The 23,509-nt window shown below is 33.0% G+C and overlaps 1 protein-coding gene across 5 annotated transcripts in view; it reads left to right on the plus strand.

Moving 5' to 3' along the window:
• Positions 1–23,509, plus strand: part of LOC119081729 (cyclic nucleotide-gated cation channel alpha-3) — a 144,839-nt gene that overhangs the window by 111,213 nt on the left and 10,117 nt on the right. For 3 of the 5 annotated variants that reach the window (XM_037190890.1, XM_037190892.1, XM_037190893.1), the window contains 3 exons: positions 11,359–11,510; positions 13,400–13,541; positions 16,674–16,823. In XM_037190890.1, coding sequence (XP_037046785.1) covers positions 11,359–11,510; positions 13,400–13,541; positions 16,674–16,823 — 444 coding nt within the window. The remainder of the gene's footprint in view (positions 1–11,358; positions 11,511–13,399; positions 13,542–16,673; positions 16,824–23,509) is intronic. The other 2 variants (XM_037190891.1, XM_037190894.1) reach the window with 1 other exon arrangement.

The following is a 23,509-nucleotide window of genomic DNA, read 5'->3' on the forward strand; positions in this document are numbered from 1 at the left end:
CAACTTGACTCAACTCGACTCAACTTCAACTTTTTCTTTACCCAACACATTGTCATAGGGCTATTAGAGTAGCGACATGGAAGTTATTTTATGAATCATTTCTTCCTTGGTACCTCGTTCCATACGTAACAAAGAAAAAATTGAGGTTTCCCGAAAAAGGTTTTTCTGTTTTTCGATAACTTAAATTCAAATTGGTGAAAATTCACTACATGATAGTGTTATTCCTTTAATAGAAATCTTTAATTCAGTGCACGATGCTACATTTTACATTAATTTGTGTCAGTTTTTCAGTTTATCTTGTTTGATATAGGCAATATCAGGGACTAACCTAAGGATTTTTCTGTGGGTGGGCATATCGACAAAAGGGCGCAAATAGGCCTATCCTAGGGGCGCCAAATACAAATTTCATAGAAATTGTTAAAGTTTAAAATTCTGTTTTGTTTGTCATAAACGTAAAGATATAGTATGTTATACGATCGAAAAGGTGGTGAAAACTAAAGCTTTTTGATCCGAGTTATGTAAACTATTTTCCATCCTGGAGTACCAAAAATTCACATTCCAAAAACATAACAAAATCGAACTGAATATTTTGCTAATGTAACCACAACATATTGTAGTAGTTCGCAAGCAATCCGTATGAATCGAGGAGGACTTAGTCAAGTACTAAATTATTCCAATTCCTCCAATTACCGGACCCATTTCTAATTACTGGATTAATTCCGTTTTGGCGGTTTCGCTGTTCAATTCCAATTATTTCCTATTCATTGTCTACTTTTTAGAAACAATTTTCCACATATTTCCTAAAATTTGTCTTTATTTTGATAATTATCTTAGATCTTATTCTTCCTTCAAATGTAAAGAAAATGAACAAAATCGTCTAATTTACTGCAGTTTCGTAGTTGTCGGAGCAGCCGGCAAATAATCGTAATTGAAGGAAATACTAGAAATTGATGGAATTACAAGGAATTGACTGGAAATAATAGAAATTGAAAGCAAATGAAAGGAAATACAAATAAATATTATGAACAAATGAATCAGTGACTGAACTGTGTTTTCTTTTAGTTTTTACTTTAAATACCAAAACCGGTAATCAGATTCCGATTCCGTTTTAGCGTTTCAAAAAAGCTCAACGAGCCAAATCGACATGATCGAAATTCGCGAAACGTGCAGCGAGTGAGAAGTACCAGTTTTTTTTTTTGGATTGGCTGATTCTATGATCATCATACTCATCCGTATTTCCTCTCAATTACTTTCAAATACTAAAAATTTCTGTTATATTTCCAGACAATTCCTTGTAATTCCATCAATTTCTAGTATTTCCTTGAATTGCTATTATTTATTGGATGCTCCAGTAATTCCTTTAAGGGTGTGTAGTCAATTACTGAGTCGGTTTCCCCTCGGTACGAATGCCTATAAACCATATGAATGCCGAAAGCAATCCGTATGAATGCTAAAGGCAGTCCGTTTGAATGCCGAAAAGTGAGAATGAGAATGTTGTTCCAGGATGAAAATATAATTTAGACTTGCCTTGGGGAATATTTCAAAAATTTATATGAAAATATGCAATGACAAATACCTGAAGGCAACTTATAATTAACTGGTCTTTGAAACTCTCGGTCTGATCGTAAGAATTTATTGGAAAAAGTGAAAAGTATTCTAATCGTCGTACTTTTTGGTATGCAATTTGCGTACTTTGTATATTTCTGTTAAATTTTCCTTTGTGGGCAAATTTGAATTTGTAGGTGGCATACAATGTTCCTTAGGTTACAATAAAAGTGGGCAGCATACCTTGTTTAATTAAGATATTTCTGTCTTCATTAACACATACAATTTAAAGTTCTAGCACAGCACTGCTACTAGCATGAACACTGAATTGACAAGTGTCAAATTTGGAGGCTTTAGTGATACGAGCTACCGAGGATTATTTGCATTGTATATTTTAAGCCTCCGAATATTTTCTATGTTCGTGCTAGTATTTCAAGAATCAATCTCTCACAAAATAATTGATTTTCATTAATTCGCTAATCCGAAAGAAATATAAGTACAATTATGAGCATCCACGGCGTTACGCTATTGATGTCACGCACATTTACATAACTTGAACGTGAATAAGAGCAAGTCTTGCTATTTTTCTGTTAAATGTAAAATGTGTTATCGAACTGCTGAAAAAATGTGAGCAAAGTATTCAGTTTTATTTTCTTGTCCATTTCCTAAGATTTTCCCATTTCAAACACTTTTCTATCATTCCATTTGTAGAAGAGAAGAAAAAAAAACATTTTATTTCAAATATCTATCCTCAATTCTTTGGAAAAGAAACATTATGTTTCGTTTGTTATTTCAGTTACGCTTAGTACGTACAAAAGATATATTTTCGGATTTTTTTTTTGAGCAAGTGGACACAATATTTGATGGGTTCATTGATTTGATCAAAGAAAAAATACATTATTTTAGATTTGGGGATTCGACAACGAACTTGGCTATTAATTTTGTGTTTTTGACAATCCATTTGAACACCCTGTTGCTATAAAGAAAATCAATTCAATTTGAACTTGTATCTGACTTTTTTTTTCGTATATTTTTTAAGCTTCAATGAAAATAGCTGTGTTGTTGACTAGTTGCTTAAAGAATGTATGTGAGCATGTGTTATGAATAGCAAGGAGTGGATAATAAATAAGGGAATCTGGATTTTGTTATACATTTTAAAGATTTATTGTTGGTTCTTCGTCGAAACCGTTCTCCACTAAAATATAGACCTCGAATCCTGTCAGATTATTTGAGAGGTTATACACTTAGCTGGTCGATTAACCGACGGAAAACTATCCGCATAGCATTCATGCTACAGTAAGTTCATTTTTGTGTGACTTAAAACCATCGTCAACTGACGGGGATTGAGCAACAATTCTTTTGCAATGAAGCGTTCCACGTTTGTTCAGTAAATCAAACATGAGACTATACTAAACAATTGTGATTTCAAAGCTGTTCTTTAACATTTCAATCTTGAAAAGCGTTCACAGCGAATTATTTCATTATTCACCTACCTAAACTCTAAGTAGAACTTTTCTCACTCGGATGCAGTTTGAATTCAGAGTCATTTATTAGGGTTCTTCGTGCATACAAATAGAATATAAAACCAACTTACCAGCAAAGTTTTATGTTATCTTAAGAATATTAAAAAGACGAAAGAAAAGTCGAATGCGAGGTCGAATCGTTTTCAAATTCATTACGTAAATTATTAATGCTAATTAAATTCATAACAATAACTTATGCCCTTTGTCAGAATCATCCCTTTGACATTTTCATCTATCCGATGGAATTAATTGGATATAAAACCAATGCTGTTGCAAAAGTTATTACAGCGACACACAAAGCTGTTCTAAATTCATTGATATCCTTAATATAAAGACCGAATATCTAAAAACATAAAATTCTCTCAGCTGCCTAACGCATTTATAAAACAGTTTTCGAACAAATTCTCCATTGTTTGTCATCCAATTCATTGGTTCCACAGATGATTACATTTTAATGGTCTTCCGAATACACAATTTTGAATATTCCATAGAATGAAATATGTGGCTTTGGGTGTATTAAACATTATACAATTTATCCCCAAGTGTTTAAGAACAAATCCCCCCGAACAAATCCGAATAACCTCAGTTTGAATCAAGAGCGTATACATATAAAGTAGGGACATGCCAAATAATGTATTTCTGTACAAACATAAACACGTAGCATGTACAATGTACAAGAACACATCCATCAAAGTACGGTTGTTCGATCGAAATAAACAAAAATGTCGATAGAAAAAATTGAGTTAAGAGGAGTATATATTCGAAGGAAAAAGTAGAAAAACAAACCTAAAGTGCATTTACATTGAACGAGCTCGTTCTGATGTTATAAATGGTGAACAGGAAAATAAATTTAAATCTGCTGTGCACTGCACAGCACACCCATATATACAACAAAGTATACAATTTTCACAATGGTTATAGGGGATGTGGAAGCTGTTTTTGTGGAATGGTACATGTTCTAAATATAGCTCGTGAAAAACGATATCGACCGTTTTGATGCGACAACTATGCTATTTTTAGAACTCGGGGAAGTGGGTTACGCTGTGAGGTATGCGGATATATAGACCGGAGTTGTATGTACATGTATATTGCCTCTGTATATATATAAAATAAATGGGAAATGCTTACGTATGACGTACGTATACTATACATCAATATACATATATATATTATGAACCAAGAGCTTAACATCAACCATAATAGCAATGCCGTCCCAAATGAGAGGAAGGACATTCAAAGCGGTGATGGTGTTTGTATTATGCCATTTTTACTCATACATACAATTGACATGTATATATACGGTAAGGCATGGAAAACACTAGAAATTTGGCATACTGTATTCCTCTATGACGTATGATCTCTGTTATTGGGAGAATAAGAATAAAATGAAGAAATTGTTCGAATTCGTTTATGTGTATATATGTTAGTAATCTATATGATGTGGAGTAGCATGGGTAGCGTGTAGCATCGTTTGAATTCACTCCGAATTACGAAGATGGAAATTGAGTTTATTATTCCTATTACTGTTGCAGATTCGATAATAAATAAACATGTAAATGCAATTACATTGGAATATATCAAATGAAATAGGATTTAAGGAGACTTTTTATTGGCATTAATTTCAAATATGAAACTTAATTTTGCGGAAATTGCAGAAACTTTAGTGAATCGACGTCTTTATAATAAAGTATGAAATGTTATGATTTTACACATAAAAAATTATTAAAATATAATTTCCAAATTTTGGTTAGAAAGATGTTTTCTAAATTATTTTATGATATTATTTCCATATCGGTGTCTATATTGCAATACTATTATTTATTTAAAACCAAATACCCTCGAAGGATTCTTCTGACAAACAGAAGACCGAAATCGAACGCAGTTCCTATTGGAATTTCTTATATGTGCCCAGTAAGGTATTCGACCCCAGAATCCAAAACTACTTCTTCGAAAAATTTCTATAAGAAAAGTGTAAGGTTTCAGTCTTTTTACGGTTGAAAACTTCAACTGTACATGTGTCAGTGTGATTGAATTGTAAACCCAGTAATACCCTATTTGCCCCGGAAGTACACGCAACTACCTTTCTAATGACACCCCACACGACCATGTGCGGCTCATGTAACTGGAGAAATTTTTGTAAGAAAAGCGCAAGTTTTCGGTTTTTGATCGCCTCACACTAGCCACACAAGCTTCGAAGAACTTTTTTGAAAGTGGTTTTGGGTTCTGAGGTCGAATACCTTATTGGGCACGTATAGAAAAGTTCCAATAGAAAATGCGTCCGATTTCGGTCTTCTGTTTTTCAGAAGAATCCCTCCTCACAAAACTCAAAGGAATCACTAGTCATCTGTTATCGACGTAAATGACAAAAATAGTGAATGATCTCTAGCTATCCTCATATATAGCTTTTAAACAAATGAAGTAAAAGATTTTTATAAAATATTTTGGATGTTTTTTTTTAGCTACAATCGCTAAACCGAACTGGTGTGCATACGTTATTTTGCACCAGCTGGTCCCATTTGGAATTGTATGTGACCAGCTGGTGCAAAATAACGTATGCACACCAGTTCGGTTTAGCGATTGTAGAATATTATGAATACGCATTTTGAAAACAAGATTTGAAAAGAGAAAGATAAATTGCCACGTCCGGGGATCGAACCCGGGCGTTCTGTTCGATAATTTGCCGTTTCATTTGAAACATTCAGCTACGCTGATTCGATTGAAAACTTTGTCAATTTATAAAGTGTCTTCAAATTCAAAAACACATTCGACAATTTAAACTTTTGATCAGGGCCTATTTTTAGGGAATTTGGAATTAATAAAAATTCAATAAAATGGGCCTTGCTTTTATTTTACGATGTTTCGTTAGAAGCAAGCCTTTACGAAACATCGTAAAATAACATAATATTCTCAAATCAAAAAACCTCCTTCGTATAAAACGTAAGCTGAAAAAAAATGTAACAATTATTTACTATAAATATTTGACACGAATATATAAATATTTGTAACAAATAATTAAATTTGGTTTGAATAATTGTATTTTTTTCCGTGTAAAATGCAAATTGTTAGTTATCGATATGTATAGGAAGAATAGTCTCATCATATACCTCAAATGGTTAGAAGCAAATGTACTGATCTCTTTCGAGCTACTAACTTTTAATATATACCTCAAAAAACACTATGACTGAATGAACAATGCAAAATACAAAATGTAAAACACCTTCCATCAATATCAATTGAAATCGATGTGAATGGTCACCATTTGGTATATATGGACGTTCGCTTTTTTTCTGTGTCATTGCAAATAAAAAATGTTGATTAACCGGAATTGAAAAAGTTTATTCAAATTTTAATTTGATTTTTTTTTTTAGCTTTATGCAAACACCCCCGAATGGATATATCCTCGGGTTTTAATATCGCCTTTATACAGAAAACAAAAGATAATCCTGATTAGTTTCAATCGAAACTAGCAAATGCTTTTAAAATGTAAAATACTTTAATTCCATTGTGACATGTGAAAATTTATTACTAAGCTTTTAATGATAGAATTGAAGTTTTTTTTTCTATCATATTTGAGTGCTAAGATCCATATCTAGCCAATTTTGTTGGAAGCATGCTTCAATGGAATGGAAAACCCAATTTTCTAAATTCAGCAAAGCTTGAAGTAATGCGAGTCGTGATTCGTTGAACCACTACACAATAGTAGATTACCTGATTCTAAGTTTTTGAGTTTGTGAGTGGCGAATCGCTGCTGGTCGTGGCAATAATTTGGAACCTCGTACATACTTTAAGTGGGATGTTTTCAGTACTGAACAATTTAATACTGCTGAAGTCAACTCTAAATATTAAAGTTCCAATATGGATCGTCCCCCATCGGTACACGGATGAAGATTTTTGAAGGTACCAAACATTTTGTTCTACGACTTTTATTATTCAGAGCTAGACGAGGGTAGACATTGTGTATATATCTGAGCTTCACACATCGTAGGAAGTCGAAATCGGTACCAAACTGAACGAATTCGGTTTCACTAAAAAATGATTATTTTTTTTAAATTGTTGAAAGATCGGGTTGAAAATTATAAAAAGTGACTTGTCAGCAACGCCATACCTTCCAACAAAAATTATATTTTTAATTGCATTCTTCATTGGGCTTCAATACCTCAATTTCGATATTGTCTTGGATTTTGTAAGATGGTTGAGATATATACTATGGTTATACTCTCGTCCTCGATAGGGACCATGTAGCACCACAAAACAACAAATGCTTTTCATCTTACAACAACAATCTCCATCCTCACACCGTTGCGGGAAGATAAAGCACGTGGGCTCTGAGCACACTGTATCTTTTAATGTTATCTGCTGCAGTAATTTTTCGTTAGCGAAAAGATTTGCTGGAGCAGGTGCTATACAAATATTTATCCGTATCAGATTAAAAGTTTGTATACATCAGTTTTTACGAATAATTTCACAAACTAATTATCCACGTGCCACGTCTGGCATTCGAAAAACAATGCAAGTAATCCTTTTGAATCATTTTTGCCAGTCTGTGGTTGGAAGATTTTATTCAATAATAAGCCCGAATAAACCGTCAACACAAAAATAATTTCCAAACGAAATTGAGGCTGTTGTATTACTTCCATCAGAGTCCATAAAACAATTCGAATCTATTACAACTGACACATTCTAAAAGTTTTGAATACAATCAATTTGAAAATTTCTTATCCTAAACTCAATCGAAAGGGTTGTTTATAACAATTACATTGTTTGCTGGTTTATGTATGATATTTATCGCAAGCACTTGTGTGTTTGCTGCTTTAATAGAAATTCTCTCCTCCAGGTGTTAAAGAATCGGAAGTATTTCTGAAAATGTTCTTGCCATTTAAGGAAATTGCTCCATGAAATATATGAAATATTACGCTCATATGCAGCATAAATCATAAATTGTTCGTGTTTTATTGCATATTATTCGGTGTATAAAAATGTACAAGTTTTGAAATTCTAAATTCCTTCAGTTGCAGCCAGCGTTGCAATGTTTTCGCATTTTTTTCTATACTACAAACCGAAACCCTTATAACGCTAAAAAGTCATATGGTGGATCTAATAAATTTCAATCAACAATTGTATCACATCCCCTACAACAAATTTAAGTTGGTCCATTTGGAATTTCTACACTTGGGAAAGTTTATTCCGTTAATGAAATTTAAACGGATCAATTAAGTAAGATGATTTTTCATGAGTATATTATTTCTCGCAGATACGTAGCCATTATGTGTCCTTTAAAGCTTTTTTATTGAAATTTAAATCATAGAAATATTGGTGCCTCAATGTACCCAAAAGAAAAATTGTTAAGCCATCTTACGGGTCAGTAAAATTGCCACCGTAAGGTATGCTTACGTAGGTAACATAATTTATAAATGTCGACGTTGAGTGCATATAGACTATGTTGAATATGTTCGCATGGTCGCTATAAATCTTTTTCACCTGTTAGTTGCAAAACATTTATACACATAGATTTTAGCACGGGGTGGGAATGAATAGTATACCACAGTTTCGACTAAAGCATATGTGTGTAGCGATTCATTGTAGTAAGAAGAGCACTTTACTGTGGAAAAAAAATGGGGGCAAGGTGTAAAAAATTTAAAGAACCGAATGCAAATGTATACTTCGAGTGTTCGGTGGATACTTCTTTTTTAGTGTACGCTGAATAATAAATGAAGGGAAATTTGTTCGTTCCACATGGTTACGTTTTTTGTGGAGCAATGAAGAATTAGCGGAACTTATACTTGATTTTGTGGGAATGACATTTTGAATTTTTTTTTTTTGTTCTGTGCACAACCAAATGACGGAAAACGAAATTAGAATAGAGTACAGTGGATGATGTTAGTTTCATTTAACAGTTGAAAACTTTTCCAAGAATTTTAATTAAATTTCGTTGTGTGGTACTTTTGTTCGACGTACTCAAAACGGAAATATATCATGTGTTCCAAAACCGTTTCGGTATACTGTACAAATATAACACAAGCGAGGCACAATATCAATTCTTGTGAACACTTTTTAACGACATCATTAAAGATTTATTATTTTTCACGTGAAGCTGTAAACGCTGTGGTGGTGGTGGTGATGGTATACATACATTCAATTTATATAATTTTTTTTAGATCTTAAACACAATGACGGAAACAGAAATTGCTTTACGGAAAAGTTGTAAAACGAGAAATGAAAAATTCATAATTTTACGATGGAAATGATTATCAATTAAAGGTAGAATTCGAGGTATGAGCGCTAAAACAATCTGAAAAACGTTAAATTTTTCATTGGGCCTGAATCGTAACTTGGGAGTGATATGGCGGGTACTTTGAGATTTATATGATTCATGATGACAATTACATTCAACTATAAAATGATTTTAGTTCATTCCATAAAATTGGTGTTGAATGTGTATATTGGAAGTTAGTGTTAATATGCTATATACAAACAGAAAATGCTATGAGTGAATGGTGAATGTGTAAGGTGATAACGTATTTTACCACCAGAGCATACTCATATAATGTACGACATCATTCATTTCATCTAACATAACATACGACAACGATAATTTTGGAGAATTTTTGAATCACAAAGTTCAGTCTATATTTTCGTTTTCAGTTTTCATAGACCAGTATCCACATATTTTTATTGAATAATAAATTGCACCACATTTATTTAAGTGCCATCAATTACCATAATATCCAACACAGCTCCTTCATTTCGCTTTCACTTCTGTCCAGCAAAAAAGATGACCAAAAATAAAAAAAAATCGAAATGAAACTAAATCGACGATACAACAAATACTATTCAAATAATCCCAATACTAATACTGAATAATTGCTTCCCATAAATAAAAATGCAAAACATCCGTTCAACATGCTTTTGCTTAATGCTCTGAAAAACCGAACAATAAACATATTTTCCACAAAATGAAATAAGCGATGTGTCGCCGCATTTATCTTAATTAATATGAGTTGAACATTATGAAATTAGCTTCATCATTTTGATGTACATATTACACATTCCCGCCAGTGCGCTCCAAGAGATGGATCATCGTCTCTTTTGGTTCAAATAACACAAAATAAAATATTCATCATTGGGAGCATACACACACAAAAAAAAAGAACAACAAAAGTGACTGCGACCGATCTGCGGGGGTGGTATTATTGTGTGTGATATGGATATTTATATGGATTAAATAGATATGGTTACGGCTAGGCTTGGCTGAATAACAAGAATATGTGTGCTGCCATAGCATTGGCAAGGGTATGAGAAATATCATTTATCAGCATGACAACGGCACTTATTTTAATTAATTACATTGAATAAACTATTCGCGCTAAACAACAACAAAACGATTCAAAAGTGCTGATGAGTTTCGTTGTTTATGAAAAAGGAGCGGAGATAAAGATTTTTCTTCTCCTTTTCTTCCAATTACTTTGTTCATATTTTGAATAGGATAAGAAAACACGCCCGAAAGATATGACCTCGAATTAAGCTCGGGTAGAGATATATCCGACAAATATATCTTTCAGGCTAGCAAGGGCAATGACACTTCCATTTTACTCTACTTATTCGACTTTATTTGGGTTGAATGCTTAATGAAATTATTCCGTTGTATGCACCCGAACAGAATCGGAAACACCTGCAAATTATTGCTAAAACAATAAACAAAATTTTAAATTGGTGGCAAATTGATGGAAATGGTTCGTATGTTTATTGCTGAAACTCCATCCCACTCCACATTTATAATTGAATCAAAATCAAAAATCAACATCTCATTTGCCGACATGATTAAAATTGTAATTTATTTCTTGAAATTATTTAACCTTACAATTGATTCGTGCAACAAGCAATAATTTAGGGCTTTAAGTATACTTTATGTTTGTGCTAGAGCTACTATCGAAGTTACTTATATTTTTGTAGATGTAAATCGAAACTCTGCATCCAACGTACATACGTTCCAACCATACCAATTACGAAAACTTGTTGCAAAGTTTCTGGTACCTTCAAAAAGGTATGTTTTTTTCGTAACTATTCAACGCACCTTACTGCGCAATTACGTCTATACCAAGTGATATGAATAGAATTCATTCGAATTATATTTACAGAAAAAGAATTTGGTTGAACAAAGAAATAATTTTGGGGTGAACTTTGTGCAAAAGTTTACAAAATACCTTTCGTAAATTACAGTATTCATTCGTATTGTATGCCAGTTTGATATTTACTGTCTTAATGATTCACAATTATCATTTATCTTTTTCAGCAAAACTCGATGGTGTCAAAACATATATGCGCATGAGACGAGTACCAAATCATCTGCAAGTTAAAGTAATCAAATGGTTCGACTATTTATGGCTGACACAAAAATGTTCGGATGAAGAAAAAGCAGTATCATGTCTTCCTGATAAATTAAAGGTAAACAAATTATAGTCGTATTCCATTTCAACTCTGTTGCGACAAATCCGAAATGTAGAAAACATTTTCGTTCGTCCTAAAATTGTTCTGCGTCCCGTACAGGCTTTTAGTTTTAAAGCATTTGATTTTATTTTATTTATCCTTTGTCAGGCCTTGGGAATTCTTGACATGAAATAGGCGGTGAAGGAATTATTTTCGAAACATTGTTACATGCTACTTTTAGAATAACATATTCGTCCGAAGGTTTGACTACGCTACGATAGTTTACATTAAATGGTAAAACTTTTTCCAAATTATATTGTTAGCGAACCATAAAACTGTATTTCCCCATTGTAAGCCTTCAATACCAAACTTATGTTTCATTTCTTTATGTAGCTTTCGGTGATTCTAAAAAAAGTTTTATTTACTGGGTTCGTATGTAAAGCACTCGCATACGCTACGTACGCTTCATCATGTGTCTGAGCGTACTGACCCGGGTAAAAGTCTTATTAGTGGAGGTTCAAACCGATTTTATCGTGCATTTGATGATAAAAGCACGAAACTTTTACCATCGATAAAGATTGAAATTCTGAGCATTTTTGGATATGGTGCCCAAAATTTCCGCCCCACTTCCTCCTCTGATCCACCTTCAAAGTTTTCGATAATTTAGGTAATTTTGATGAATTTCTGTCAAGCAACTATTAAAGCTACAGAGGCAATATGGGGGCTCAAATGAAAATACCTTTTAGAACAAATTTTAAAAATCATTTAACTTTAACCTTAAATTCAAAATGTCAATTTTTCCTAAAATCGGAAAAACTGCCGGAAAAACTGAAAATTCTGGAAATTTTTTTCCACTAAAAAAAATTTGAACCTTCAGCTTTCATTTGAGCCCCATATTGCCTATGTAGCTTTAATAGTTGCTTCACAGAAATTCATCAAAATTATCTCTACATCGAAAACTTTGAAGGGGGGTCAGAGGAGCAAGTTGGGCGGAAATTTTGGGCACCATATCCAAAAATGCTCAGAATTTCAATCTTTATCGATGGTAAAGCGATCAAATGCACGATAAAATGACCTTTTGTATGAAGATGGACCTCCAGCTCCACTATATGAAATCGTAACTTCTATGTACGTTACATCATGAGGAATGAACTGCACATAAGTAATGGATTTTAATTCCGTGACAGTAATTTATGAACAACTCAACGACCTGATGGTTAACACGTCTGCTTTCGATTACACCCTACAGAGGTCATTTTCCAAAATTGTGAGCATGAGTATGATCAGCGATCGCGTTTGGCTCTACCAACTGATTGAATATCTATTTATCACATTTATCCACCCTCGGTCACTTAAGAAAAAGCAAATGAAGCTTTCCTGTGAAAACGTTTTTTAGAAGCGCTACCAGAATTGTATTTTTCAATCTTATCTACTGGAATCCTAAATATAGATCTACTGCGTTACCAACGTAAAGAAATCCCATTCGCTTATCTAAGCTGTTACTGCTGTTTCTCTCCGTTTCTTTGATTTCTCTAATTTCGTTTGCTAGTTCAAATGGCGAGAATTCAGCGAAAACAACGAGAACAAAACTTAGGTCGAATGCCATAAACAATTCATTGCCATTATTTGTCGATAGCTGCTTATAAAATGATAATACAACGTTCGTCAACTATTGCAGAAATAATTGATCAAATCAATATATATTTATACGTGGTGTATGCTTTAGAGAGACACAGGGAGAGATCTCTTATAAATAAATAGAATTGAGAAAACTTCAATGTTTTAAGTTTAAAAACTTAGCAAAAGTGTCAAGTGGATATTGAATATAAGTGTTTGCGCATTTTTTGTTGTTGTTGCTATAATGTTTTCTAACATTTTTTTCTTCTTATTTTTCTATTTATTTACAGGCTGAAATAGCTATTAACGTCCATTTAGATACACTGAAACGTGTAGAAATATTCCAGAATACTGAAGCTGGTTTCCTATGTGAATTGGTGCTAAGATTAAGGCCTGTGCTATTTTCACCTGGCGATTACATTTGTCGGAAAGGTAATTTTCTCTAAACATTTTTTTTTCTTCTCTTATTCCTTCATTTCGCTGGGTTATTTAATTATTTTATTATGGAAATTTCATTCGGTTGCTGGTATTCAAATAAGGGAAAAGCTTACCGAACGGAAATTACGAGAAGAGATTACTCATAACGACTTTATTTTTAATGACATCATTTATTTTTCGCAATTATTTTCGATGCGAGAAAATTGCATGTGTATGGGTGGTATGGTGAATGTTGTATTAAAAATGTTGAAAAGTAATTTTGCTTAAACAGATAAAACAGTCGTAAAATAAACATTAGTGGTCCGAACATAAATTTGAATTGGAAAAAATACGCACTCCTTGTCGTCGTTCGTCGTTGCAGAATAATGGTTTAAATGAAATGCAAATTTGACTACAGTGGAGCGTTCATTATTATTATACGGTTTTTTTTTCCTCACTTTATTTTAATTGGACGTCTCGAAGTTTCAACTGAAGAAAATGATAATGGAAAATTTTGTAGCGTCCTTTAAATCCACAATGAAAATTACCGTCTTTATACATTCAACACAAAACACTTTTCTGAATATTTTCGTAATTGATAAAGAAGCTAATTAAACGCTAACATTGTGTTACACAACACCTTAATTTTCGCTTGTCGCATTTTTTCTTCAACTGGTGCTGAACAATTTGGTGAAATTATAACTTATGGGCCGCGATTTAATTGACTTTGTTTGTAATCTGAAAATGCGGTTTATTTGGTATAGAGTATTAATTTCAACAATCAATCCCGTTCATCTCGCAAATTCACATTGTTACGGATTGAGCGCTGTTCTAATTTTCAGTGTTTCCACATTTTCATAAGCTCTTATCCCGAACTTCACAAACTTTTAGCGCGATTTAATAGATGTTAAATGTGGAATACATTTCAAATTACATACATTACATATACTCGGCACCGACTAAACATTATATATAGAAAATCACCGGCTTTCGAAAACTATCTACTGGGAGATGCGGGAAATCAGAAACAAAACTACATTTTTTATTTACATCTTTAAAAAGAAAATTCTATTTAAAATCGCTTGATAAGATTTTAGTGTAGACAATTGAGTCGTACAACTTTACTATTGCATAGAAAAATAGGTCAGCATCCTCTTAAATTTTTTGTGTAACAGTAACTTATTAACCATACGAAGAAACACCTTTGGATTTTTGGCTAAAACATGAAGAATCGATTTTTTTAACTGTGAAAATTCTATGTCTCCAGTTTCGTGGCTGATCACAATGTGAATGTGAGATACTCTCAGAGTTCTACAACAACCAAATACAAAGTATACAGTAGAAGGTTCCAAAAATAAGCAAATAAAATTGTACCAAGTCATACAAATCGAAACACTCCGATCCGAAACATGTTTCGAAGACTCTGCAGAATTCTGTGAATCTTGGAGACAGTGATACCGTACATCAAATGCAATGGAAGCGAAGGGAAAATGAATTTTGCCTGGTTTATGGTCCTCATAGACAGACGACCTCGGCATTGCACGATATTTGTTTCTAAATTTGGTCACCCATGTCAAAAATGGTCTAAAATATCAGTCGATACTGTCCAGAATCTGGAAATAATCTGCAATTCTGGAAAAATTGGTCACTTACATCAAACGCAATGGAGGCGAAACGAAATTTAATTTTGCCTGGTTTATGGCATACATAGACAGAGGACCTGGGCATTGCACGATATTTATTCCAAAACAGGGTCACCCATATCAAAAATAGCGTGAAAAATGGGTAAATAAACCGTCGTTACCGTGCAATATTGCACGGTATCGACTGATTTCAAACTAATATTTCGACTTATTTTTAATATGGGTGACCCTGTTTTGGAATAAATATCGTGCAATGCCCAGGTCCTCTGTCTATGTATGCCATAAACCAGACAAAATTAAATTTCGTTTCGCCTCCATTGCGTTTGATGTAAGTGACCAATTTTTCCAGAATTGCAGATTATTTCCAGATTCTGGACAGTATCGACTGATATTTTAGACCATTTTTGACATGGGTGACCAAATTTAGAAACAAATATCGTGCAATGCCGAGGTCCTCTGTCTATGAGGACCATAAACCAGGCAAAATTCATTTTCCCTTCGCTTCCATTGCATTTGATGTACGGTATCACTGTCTCCAAGATTCACAGAATTCTGCAGAGTCTTCGAAACATGTTTCGGATCGGAGTGTTTCGATTTGTATGACTTGGTACAATTTTATTTGGTTATTTTTGGAACCTTCTACTGTATACTTTGTATTTGGTTGTTGTAGAACTCTGAGAGTATCTCACATTCACATTGTGATCAGCCACGAAACTGGAGACATAGAATTTTCACAGTTAAAAAAATCGATTCTTCATGTTTTAGCCAAAAATCCAAAGGTGTTTCTTCGTACGGTTAATAAGTTACTGTTACACAAAAAATTTAAGAGGATGCTGACCTATTTTTCTATGCAATAGTAAAGTTGTACGACTCAATTGTCTACACTAAAATCTTATCAAGCGATTTTAAATAGAATTTTTTTTTTAAAGATGTAAATAAAAAATGTAGTTTTGTTTCTGATTTCCCGCATCTCCCTGCAATGTAGAGAATTTAAAAGCAAACAAATTAATGAACACGATATTTACATGATGCATTATGAAAAGTTTAGTTTACAGAAATGGAGCTCTTCCTTAGTATCTACATTTTATCCTGTTGGATCAGCAATATAAATCTACCTTACCTGTAGCTGAATTCTTTTTTGGTCGGAATTATACCATAAAATGTTCCACAGCATTTTATAGCATTTTTTTACAAACCGTCTTCGGTGGAAGTTTAAAAATAAAATTATTATTCGAAGCAAAATGAAATTATGTCCGAAATTACGACATTTTCACGTTAAAGAAACTATTAACAGCTCTATACTTCTCTTGTGACAATGTAATCGAACGGTTCGATAATAGCTGATTTTGCTCCATTTTATTTTACGATAATGTCCCACAACTTCCAAGAATGAAAGTTTACAGAAAAAAAAGCATGAAAATTTTCCAATTTCTTCTTTGCTCTTTAAAGTCAACGCTAGCATTATGTCGGTGTCGTTGAACATTTTTTCTTGTGTCATTTACAGGTGAAGTGGGCAAAGAAATGTATATTGTGAACAGAGGACGATTGCAAGTTGTAGCTGACAATGGTAAAACCGTGATGGCATCATTAAAGGCAGGTTCATACTTTGGCGAAATTAGTATTCTAAACATGGGAACAGCAGGTAAAGAACTTGGTAAATATCGCAGCCAGGCGGAGAGGATATTTTAAAGACAATATGGAAAAAATACGCAGAGAAATGTTCTTTTTCTTTCAATTTATTTCGATTAATCGTTGTCGGTGTGCAACTGCTACGTTTTTTTGTACCCCCCTTTCAAATAATTTTTCTTTTCCTTTTTATAACAACAATATCGTTGAACGTGTAGAGGATGAAAAAAAAAATTCTTTTTTAATTCCCTTTCGTTGTAATAGAACTTTCTTAGTTTGGAAATGGGTTATGCAATTTACATAAAAAACTCCTTCATTTTCTTTTAACAAAAGTAATTTTTTGTTTTTATTTTATCGAATTTTTGATGATATAAAAACCTGTATTCCGTAGCAGCATAACAACAAAAAGCTTTGCCTGGCAATAAAAATTTTCAATTTTTTCACTTTCCAACTTTTCTCCATTTGGTTTTAATTACCCCCGCCCCCTCACAACCCCCTCGATAATTATGATATTTTGTTTGAATATAGTTGATATATTTCGCTGATTTGAATGATGAATGCATATTTTTTTGTACTTTCCTTGCTATTGAAATTTCCATTAAAAAAACATTTTCACCAACCCGACGTGTATTATGACATGATGTTTCAACAACGAAGTTGAAAGCCCGTTTTCGTTGATATATATTGATTTTCCCTTCATTTTTATAGCGTACTCCAGTCTAAACGATCATCAGATGTTTGACAAAAAAAAATCATCTGCACAAAATTTGCCCCCAGTGACTCAATTCAGCACTAAACTCCGTTTTTATTCGACTGGAAAAAATCCTTTTCTAAATTTGACCACCGTGACAAATTCAAAAATCTCGACAAGCGAAAATGGGATTTTTTTTACCAACCCAATGAATAAAATATACGAAAAAAATGTAAAATACAAACATGAAAACAGCATGTACCCAGTTGGCATTAGAATCTTCCGAGTTTATCGTGAAATTGAACAAAGAACAACTTAAAAAAAAGTGGAAAAAAAGTCAAAGCTGAAACTGTCAAGAAATACAAGAATTAATTAAATTTTCACTTTATTTTCATGAGCAACTTAATCAAATTCTTTTTTTTTTTGTTTGTATCTTCCGGACTGAAGAGAGGCAAAATAAAATTCGTTAAAATGGCAACGAAATACCGACGAAAAGCTCATATTAATTCAAAATTCATTAACTTGAAATTAAATTGTAACTTTGAATATAAACTTTAAATTTGGTACTTGGTAGCAAGGTACTATGTCTATAATATGAATCGAGGCACTTCATATTTTATAACAATTTCGAGTACACGTAGATATGGTGTACCACGTTGAAAAACGTTCGTCTTTTAACACTAGCTTAGACACAAATTTGTACTCAACTATATTTTAGTCGGATTGAAATTATTTTCCATGGCACCACAGTCTACTTCACCATAAAATATACAAACTATTTTGTACGTTTAAAGTAAGCAGAAATTTTCATTCCCGAATAGGATACCATTTAGCTGATTAAGTAATTAAAACTTGAAAATTAAATTTTCGGTCACATCTACCCATGATGACTGATGACGTAATTGACTTCGTTACGAAATAAATTATTTGTGCAAGACGTGTCTTCCCGATTTCATTTCATTTCTTCATTTTCAGGTGTTTTATTTAGTTTGATTTTATATATATCATTCGTCATGGGAATGAAACAATCTGTAACGGAATATTAATTTGATTATGATGAATATTTTGATTTTATTTTAATGTAGATTGTAGACTTGATATTTTATCTTTTTAAATTCCGTTTTTGAGTTATTTGAGCTCGGAATGTCGGGTAATAACAACGAGAGTTAATTAATATTAGGCAGGAATGTAATATATAATTTTGCGGAGAGACTGTGCGCCCCTCGGTGCGAATAGTAGATTGTTTGTAAGCAGAGAAGACAACATAACAAATTCTACAGCAAAGCGATTACACCAAAAAACCATTTTATCTTTTCTGGTGCCATGCACACAAATTCTAGGAATACCCTCGACGAGCCATTTTCATTTCGTTTCTCCTGTGATTATGGGGCAAATATCTTCTACATCTACAACGATATATTCCTTATGAAAAACCAAGAAAAAAAAATCAGGAAATTACTAACATGCTTCAAAAGATATTCTACCTCTTCTCTTTCAACGAAAATTGGAGAAAATAATTATTTTACACAATCATTCGTAAGAAAATACAAGGAATGAATTTTCATGTCAGTGTTAGAGTAATTTTACAGCTTAGCCAATTTATTGCCCGTAAATAATTCAGTAAATTGTAGGTTTTAGATGTCTGCCGTTTTTTTTCCTCTCCCATTTTAGTCAACATAATTTCGTATAATTTGAAAACTTCAGTCATTAACCCAGACATAATTCAATTAAGCTTCTTTGTAATTTTAAAATTTTCTTTGAAATAGAAAGTGAAGCAATACATGCAAATCTAGGACAAAGGTTTTGGTCGAGGTTTTTGTCATTATTTTTATTTTATTTTTTGGTTTGTTTGAATCGAGCAAAACCAAAATTCACCGATTTGATAATAAGTAGCATTCTTCAATTCGTTCGAAACTGAATAACAATTAAAACAAATAGACTCATGGTAGTAGTCAGGGTAATTAAATACCATGAACATTCAGTAACCACAGTGGCGGATTAAGTATTCCAGCGCCCTGGGCATAATAACTCAACGTTGATAATTCTTCAAAGTAAATTGAGTATATCCAATTTGTTACAACCAAAAATTTATTGATTTCTTATCATTTTTCAAATCCTTTAAAAACAATAGAGAGAGAGAAAGAGAAATTAACTTTAAAAAGGTTTCAATTTAAACAAAACGTTTTCTATCTTTCGCTGCCACGAATTTGTCGATGATCAAATCGACATCCAGTTGCTTCAATACATTATTTTCATATAAAAGAGAATTTGAATTTTTAGCCTGCGAAGTGGGGCTTGTGTGATCGAAGAAGTTGGCCGTTAGCTGCGTTACAAATTTGTGACATTTCGAGTATATTGAAACTAAATCTCAACCGATTTCTGTAAACTTTTGACTGATGGCTTTTGACAAGACGAGTAGTTTAAGCCCCATATGTGGTTGGTAGCCCAAAATTTTTGGGAGATATGGCTAAAAGTGGTTTTTTTCGGAGGTCATGGATCACTTGAAATATTTTTTTTTTGAAATCGATAGTCCTTACTCCAAGGGAAATGTTGTTTTAACTCAAAACCATTAATACGAGTTAAAATTCGAGCACCTCAATTTTCGCCATTGGGAAGCTGTTTTAACTTACTTGACTCACCCAACTAACTTCATCGACCTGAAATGATTTTTCTGGTAAAATCATGTGCACTAACACAACGACACTAATCTTAATGAAGTTTTTCCCCGTCCTTTGTTGCCGTATTTCTCGAGATGTGACTTTAACAATGGATCGTATTCGGCGATAAGCTCAAGCACTCCTAAATAGTTGCCGTTACCAGAGTCTCCCACGCGTTCATTTTTTCCTCTAAAAGATAAACCACGACCAGCCAAAAATCGAATAGTAGTAGAACTTTCCGGAACTCAAAACCCGATTTTTTAGAAATTGGCTCGCTCATTTCATAAAAAAAAAGACAAAACACATCACTATGTAATATGATCAACACCAAACTGATATTTATTTTGAAAGCTTTTGCAAATCTGATTAAACCAAGCTCAACGAAACGTGACATGTCAAGGAAGCGAAATCGGTGATTTGGAAACGTACTAAATCTGGCGCACGATTTGGAAACTTTGTCGCTAATGTATGTCTCAATAATTTTCTGCCTTTGCTCGCGTTCTTTTTCCAGCGCCCCAAATCTCCAGCAACCTGGGCAAAGTCCCGAATTGCCCATATGGTAATCCGCCATTGAGTAACCGAAAATCGAATATTGTAAAGCAGATTCTGGAAAAACAGTGGAGAACGTAGCAGACACGCTGTGACGTTTGTCTCGTATGAAATCTAGTGATGGGTTTTTTGGGCCTCAATTGAGGCTATTTAGGGTACACGATCCAGATCCACCGAACTGAGTCTTAGTGTAATTTTTTCTAGCTCAGTGACTGACCCACATAGCCTCAAGTCATTTTTTTTTTCATTAATTACAGGCATGGGCTAACGCTTTGCACTAACTCTTCACATTGAATTCCTTCAGTTACAAACGGTACATTAAATATATAAGCTCCCAGAGCACTTCGCACGGGACTAAAAGCAATATTTCCAGTCTCTCGTACTATGAGTGTGTCAACATTATATGGGTGCATTGTGCACTCATAAAAAATATCAAGCAAAACTTTGGAGATATTATGCAAAATGCAGCTCTGAAAACTTACTCGGTATAACAAAACAAGAAGCACGAAGAAAAACTAACTTTTCAAATAATAAAATGTGGAGTATACGTAATATTATTTTCGAAACGAAAGGGAATTGCTCAACTGGAATGTGTATTGGCTTTAAAACCAAACAAAATGACTTTCCACAAACCACATCAGAAAATTTTGAAGCCACACATTTCCATTGTTGAATTTGTTATCCAATACTTTCAACCAAATAATATCTAAGTTTCCCATATTTTTCTTCCGAAAGTAGAATTGAAGCACTCCTTTTCTCCCATGGTTATGTGTGTCTGAAACTTGAATGATATTTTACTTTTAATCAAATAATCTTCAAAATTGTTTATTGTGACTGCTTCTGTTTTTGCAATTTCACAGTAATTTGTGTAATTTGTGAGTCATCGCTAGACATATTTTATTTACAGTAGTTCTTGACAATTTCTGTTTTTCCTTTCTAAGAAATTCAATTTCTCCAGTATGAATCTTACTTTCCACTTGCTATGAAAATCTAAGTTTTTAGACTTCCTACTTAATTCAATTCAATTTACTCTTTCCAATTCATGAATACCGACATTTACATCAGGAAAATATTATTGTATCCTTTTGGGTATATAAATAAATGTAATGCTTGTTATAGCGTATACACTCTACTTTAGCATCACATTCAATGGAATAAAATTTTCTCATGCATGAAATATTTACAAATTTTTGAAATCTGTACCTTGTATGACAGCGGCATTGTGGATCCAAATGGAAATGCTATATCCTTAACTCATACTATACAGCCAAAAAAAACCGTTCCTTGTGAACTCATCCTATGTATACTTAAACTGCCCTCATTGTTATTTACAAAACATTTTAAAGGTTGGCTTTACGAGCTTACTCAATTCGTTTTCTCTTTAAAATTTCGGTTTATTTTTTGTCATTGTTAATAAAGTTAATGGTTGCGAATTTTCCAGCGTACAAATTTTTTTTTTTTGGTTTCGTTAGTACACAAAACTGTCTGATGCACCTCTGTTAATATATTACATTAATTATAGTACAGTAATACTAACAAGCAGTGGTTGCACTTGGAGTTAATCAACATTGTAATGGGCAACCTGCTAAAAATTGTTGTTGTTCCCATTAAAAAATAATTAACTATGGGAAACCGTTCGTAGTGGTGGTTGTTGATTTTGAAAGAAAATTTTTTCGGAAACCTTTATCATCTGTTTTTATAGCTTGTTACCCCCCCTATTAAACAATCATGTAGCGAAAGCTTTCTATTTTCTTTGGTACAGTTATAGCGGCAGAAAATGGAGAAGTGACATTTTGAACAATTACAGTCCAATTCTCTCTTTTGATTCTACATACGATATTACGATATCTACGTAAATATACTCAAATGTCAAATACCATATTGGTAACGCATGTGGAGTGAATTTAGATAATTATTGTAATTCTTCCGTGTTAAGCCAATACACTTGCCAATACATCGTATCGTATTTGGTTTCTTTGCTTTTAAAGAGCTTTCGAGAGCTTTAAGCCTTTGAATTCTACGGAAATATTTCACTTTTTTAATGGAATCCAAAAGAAGCTAAAGCTTTCGACAGCTCTAGATAGCACACAAATAATGCCATACAGTGTTTTGGCTTAACAGGATTGCAACTCCTCATTTTTCTCAGCCAGTATTAAAATATCATATGGCATAGCCATCGATCATATATACGAAATTTGAATTCAAATAAATACAGTGATGTCTAAGACATTGAAGTCTTTAATGGAAAGTTGACGATATTTTAAAAATTATTAATTCATGGACGTAAGCCTCGTTTTTCTTTGTTATTCCTGTAAAATGTATGAGAGCAGTGGTTGGTACGTTTATTTACTTTTACACATAACACACATCTCTTTCATCGGAACACAATTTCCCATATGCTCCTTCTCTTAAAATTTAAAATTTTGAAGAGTAAATATACGTTTTAGTTAGAACAAGGCCTGGTAGCAACATGCACACTGAAAACACTGTTTCACGTGATACTTTTATTTTTGTTAAATTTAATGTAACCCCGAGAATCCGGTAAATATAATGAGTTTATTTTTAACTAAAATGGTTTTACAGACAGATATATATACATTATATTATTACAGCCAATGTATACCCTTTTTTCCAAGTATATAAATATTGCTTTGCCTGGCGTGGTACCACATTTTACCTTTTTGCGATAAGTACATTTATAATTTCGATAGCTTGTTCATTTTATATCCTCTTTCATTCTTAAATTTAACCATCAACTATACACTTAGCATATACCTATACACTTTTACATCATTTTCTCTACGCATCAATAAATTT

Source organism: Bradysia coprophila, unplaced genomic scaffold (assembly GCF_014529535.1).
Source record: "Bradysia coprophila strain Holo2 unplaced genomic scaffold, BU_Bcop_v1 contig_358, whole genome shotgun sequence".
Classification (NCBI taxonomy): domain Eukaryota; kingdom Metazoa; phylum Arthropoda; class Insecta; order Diptera; family Sciaridae; genus Bradysia; species Bradysia coprophila.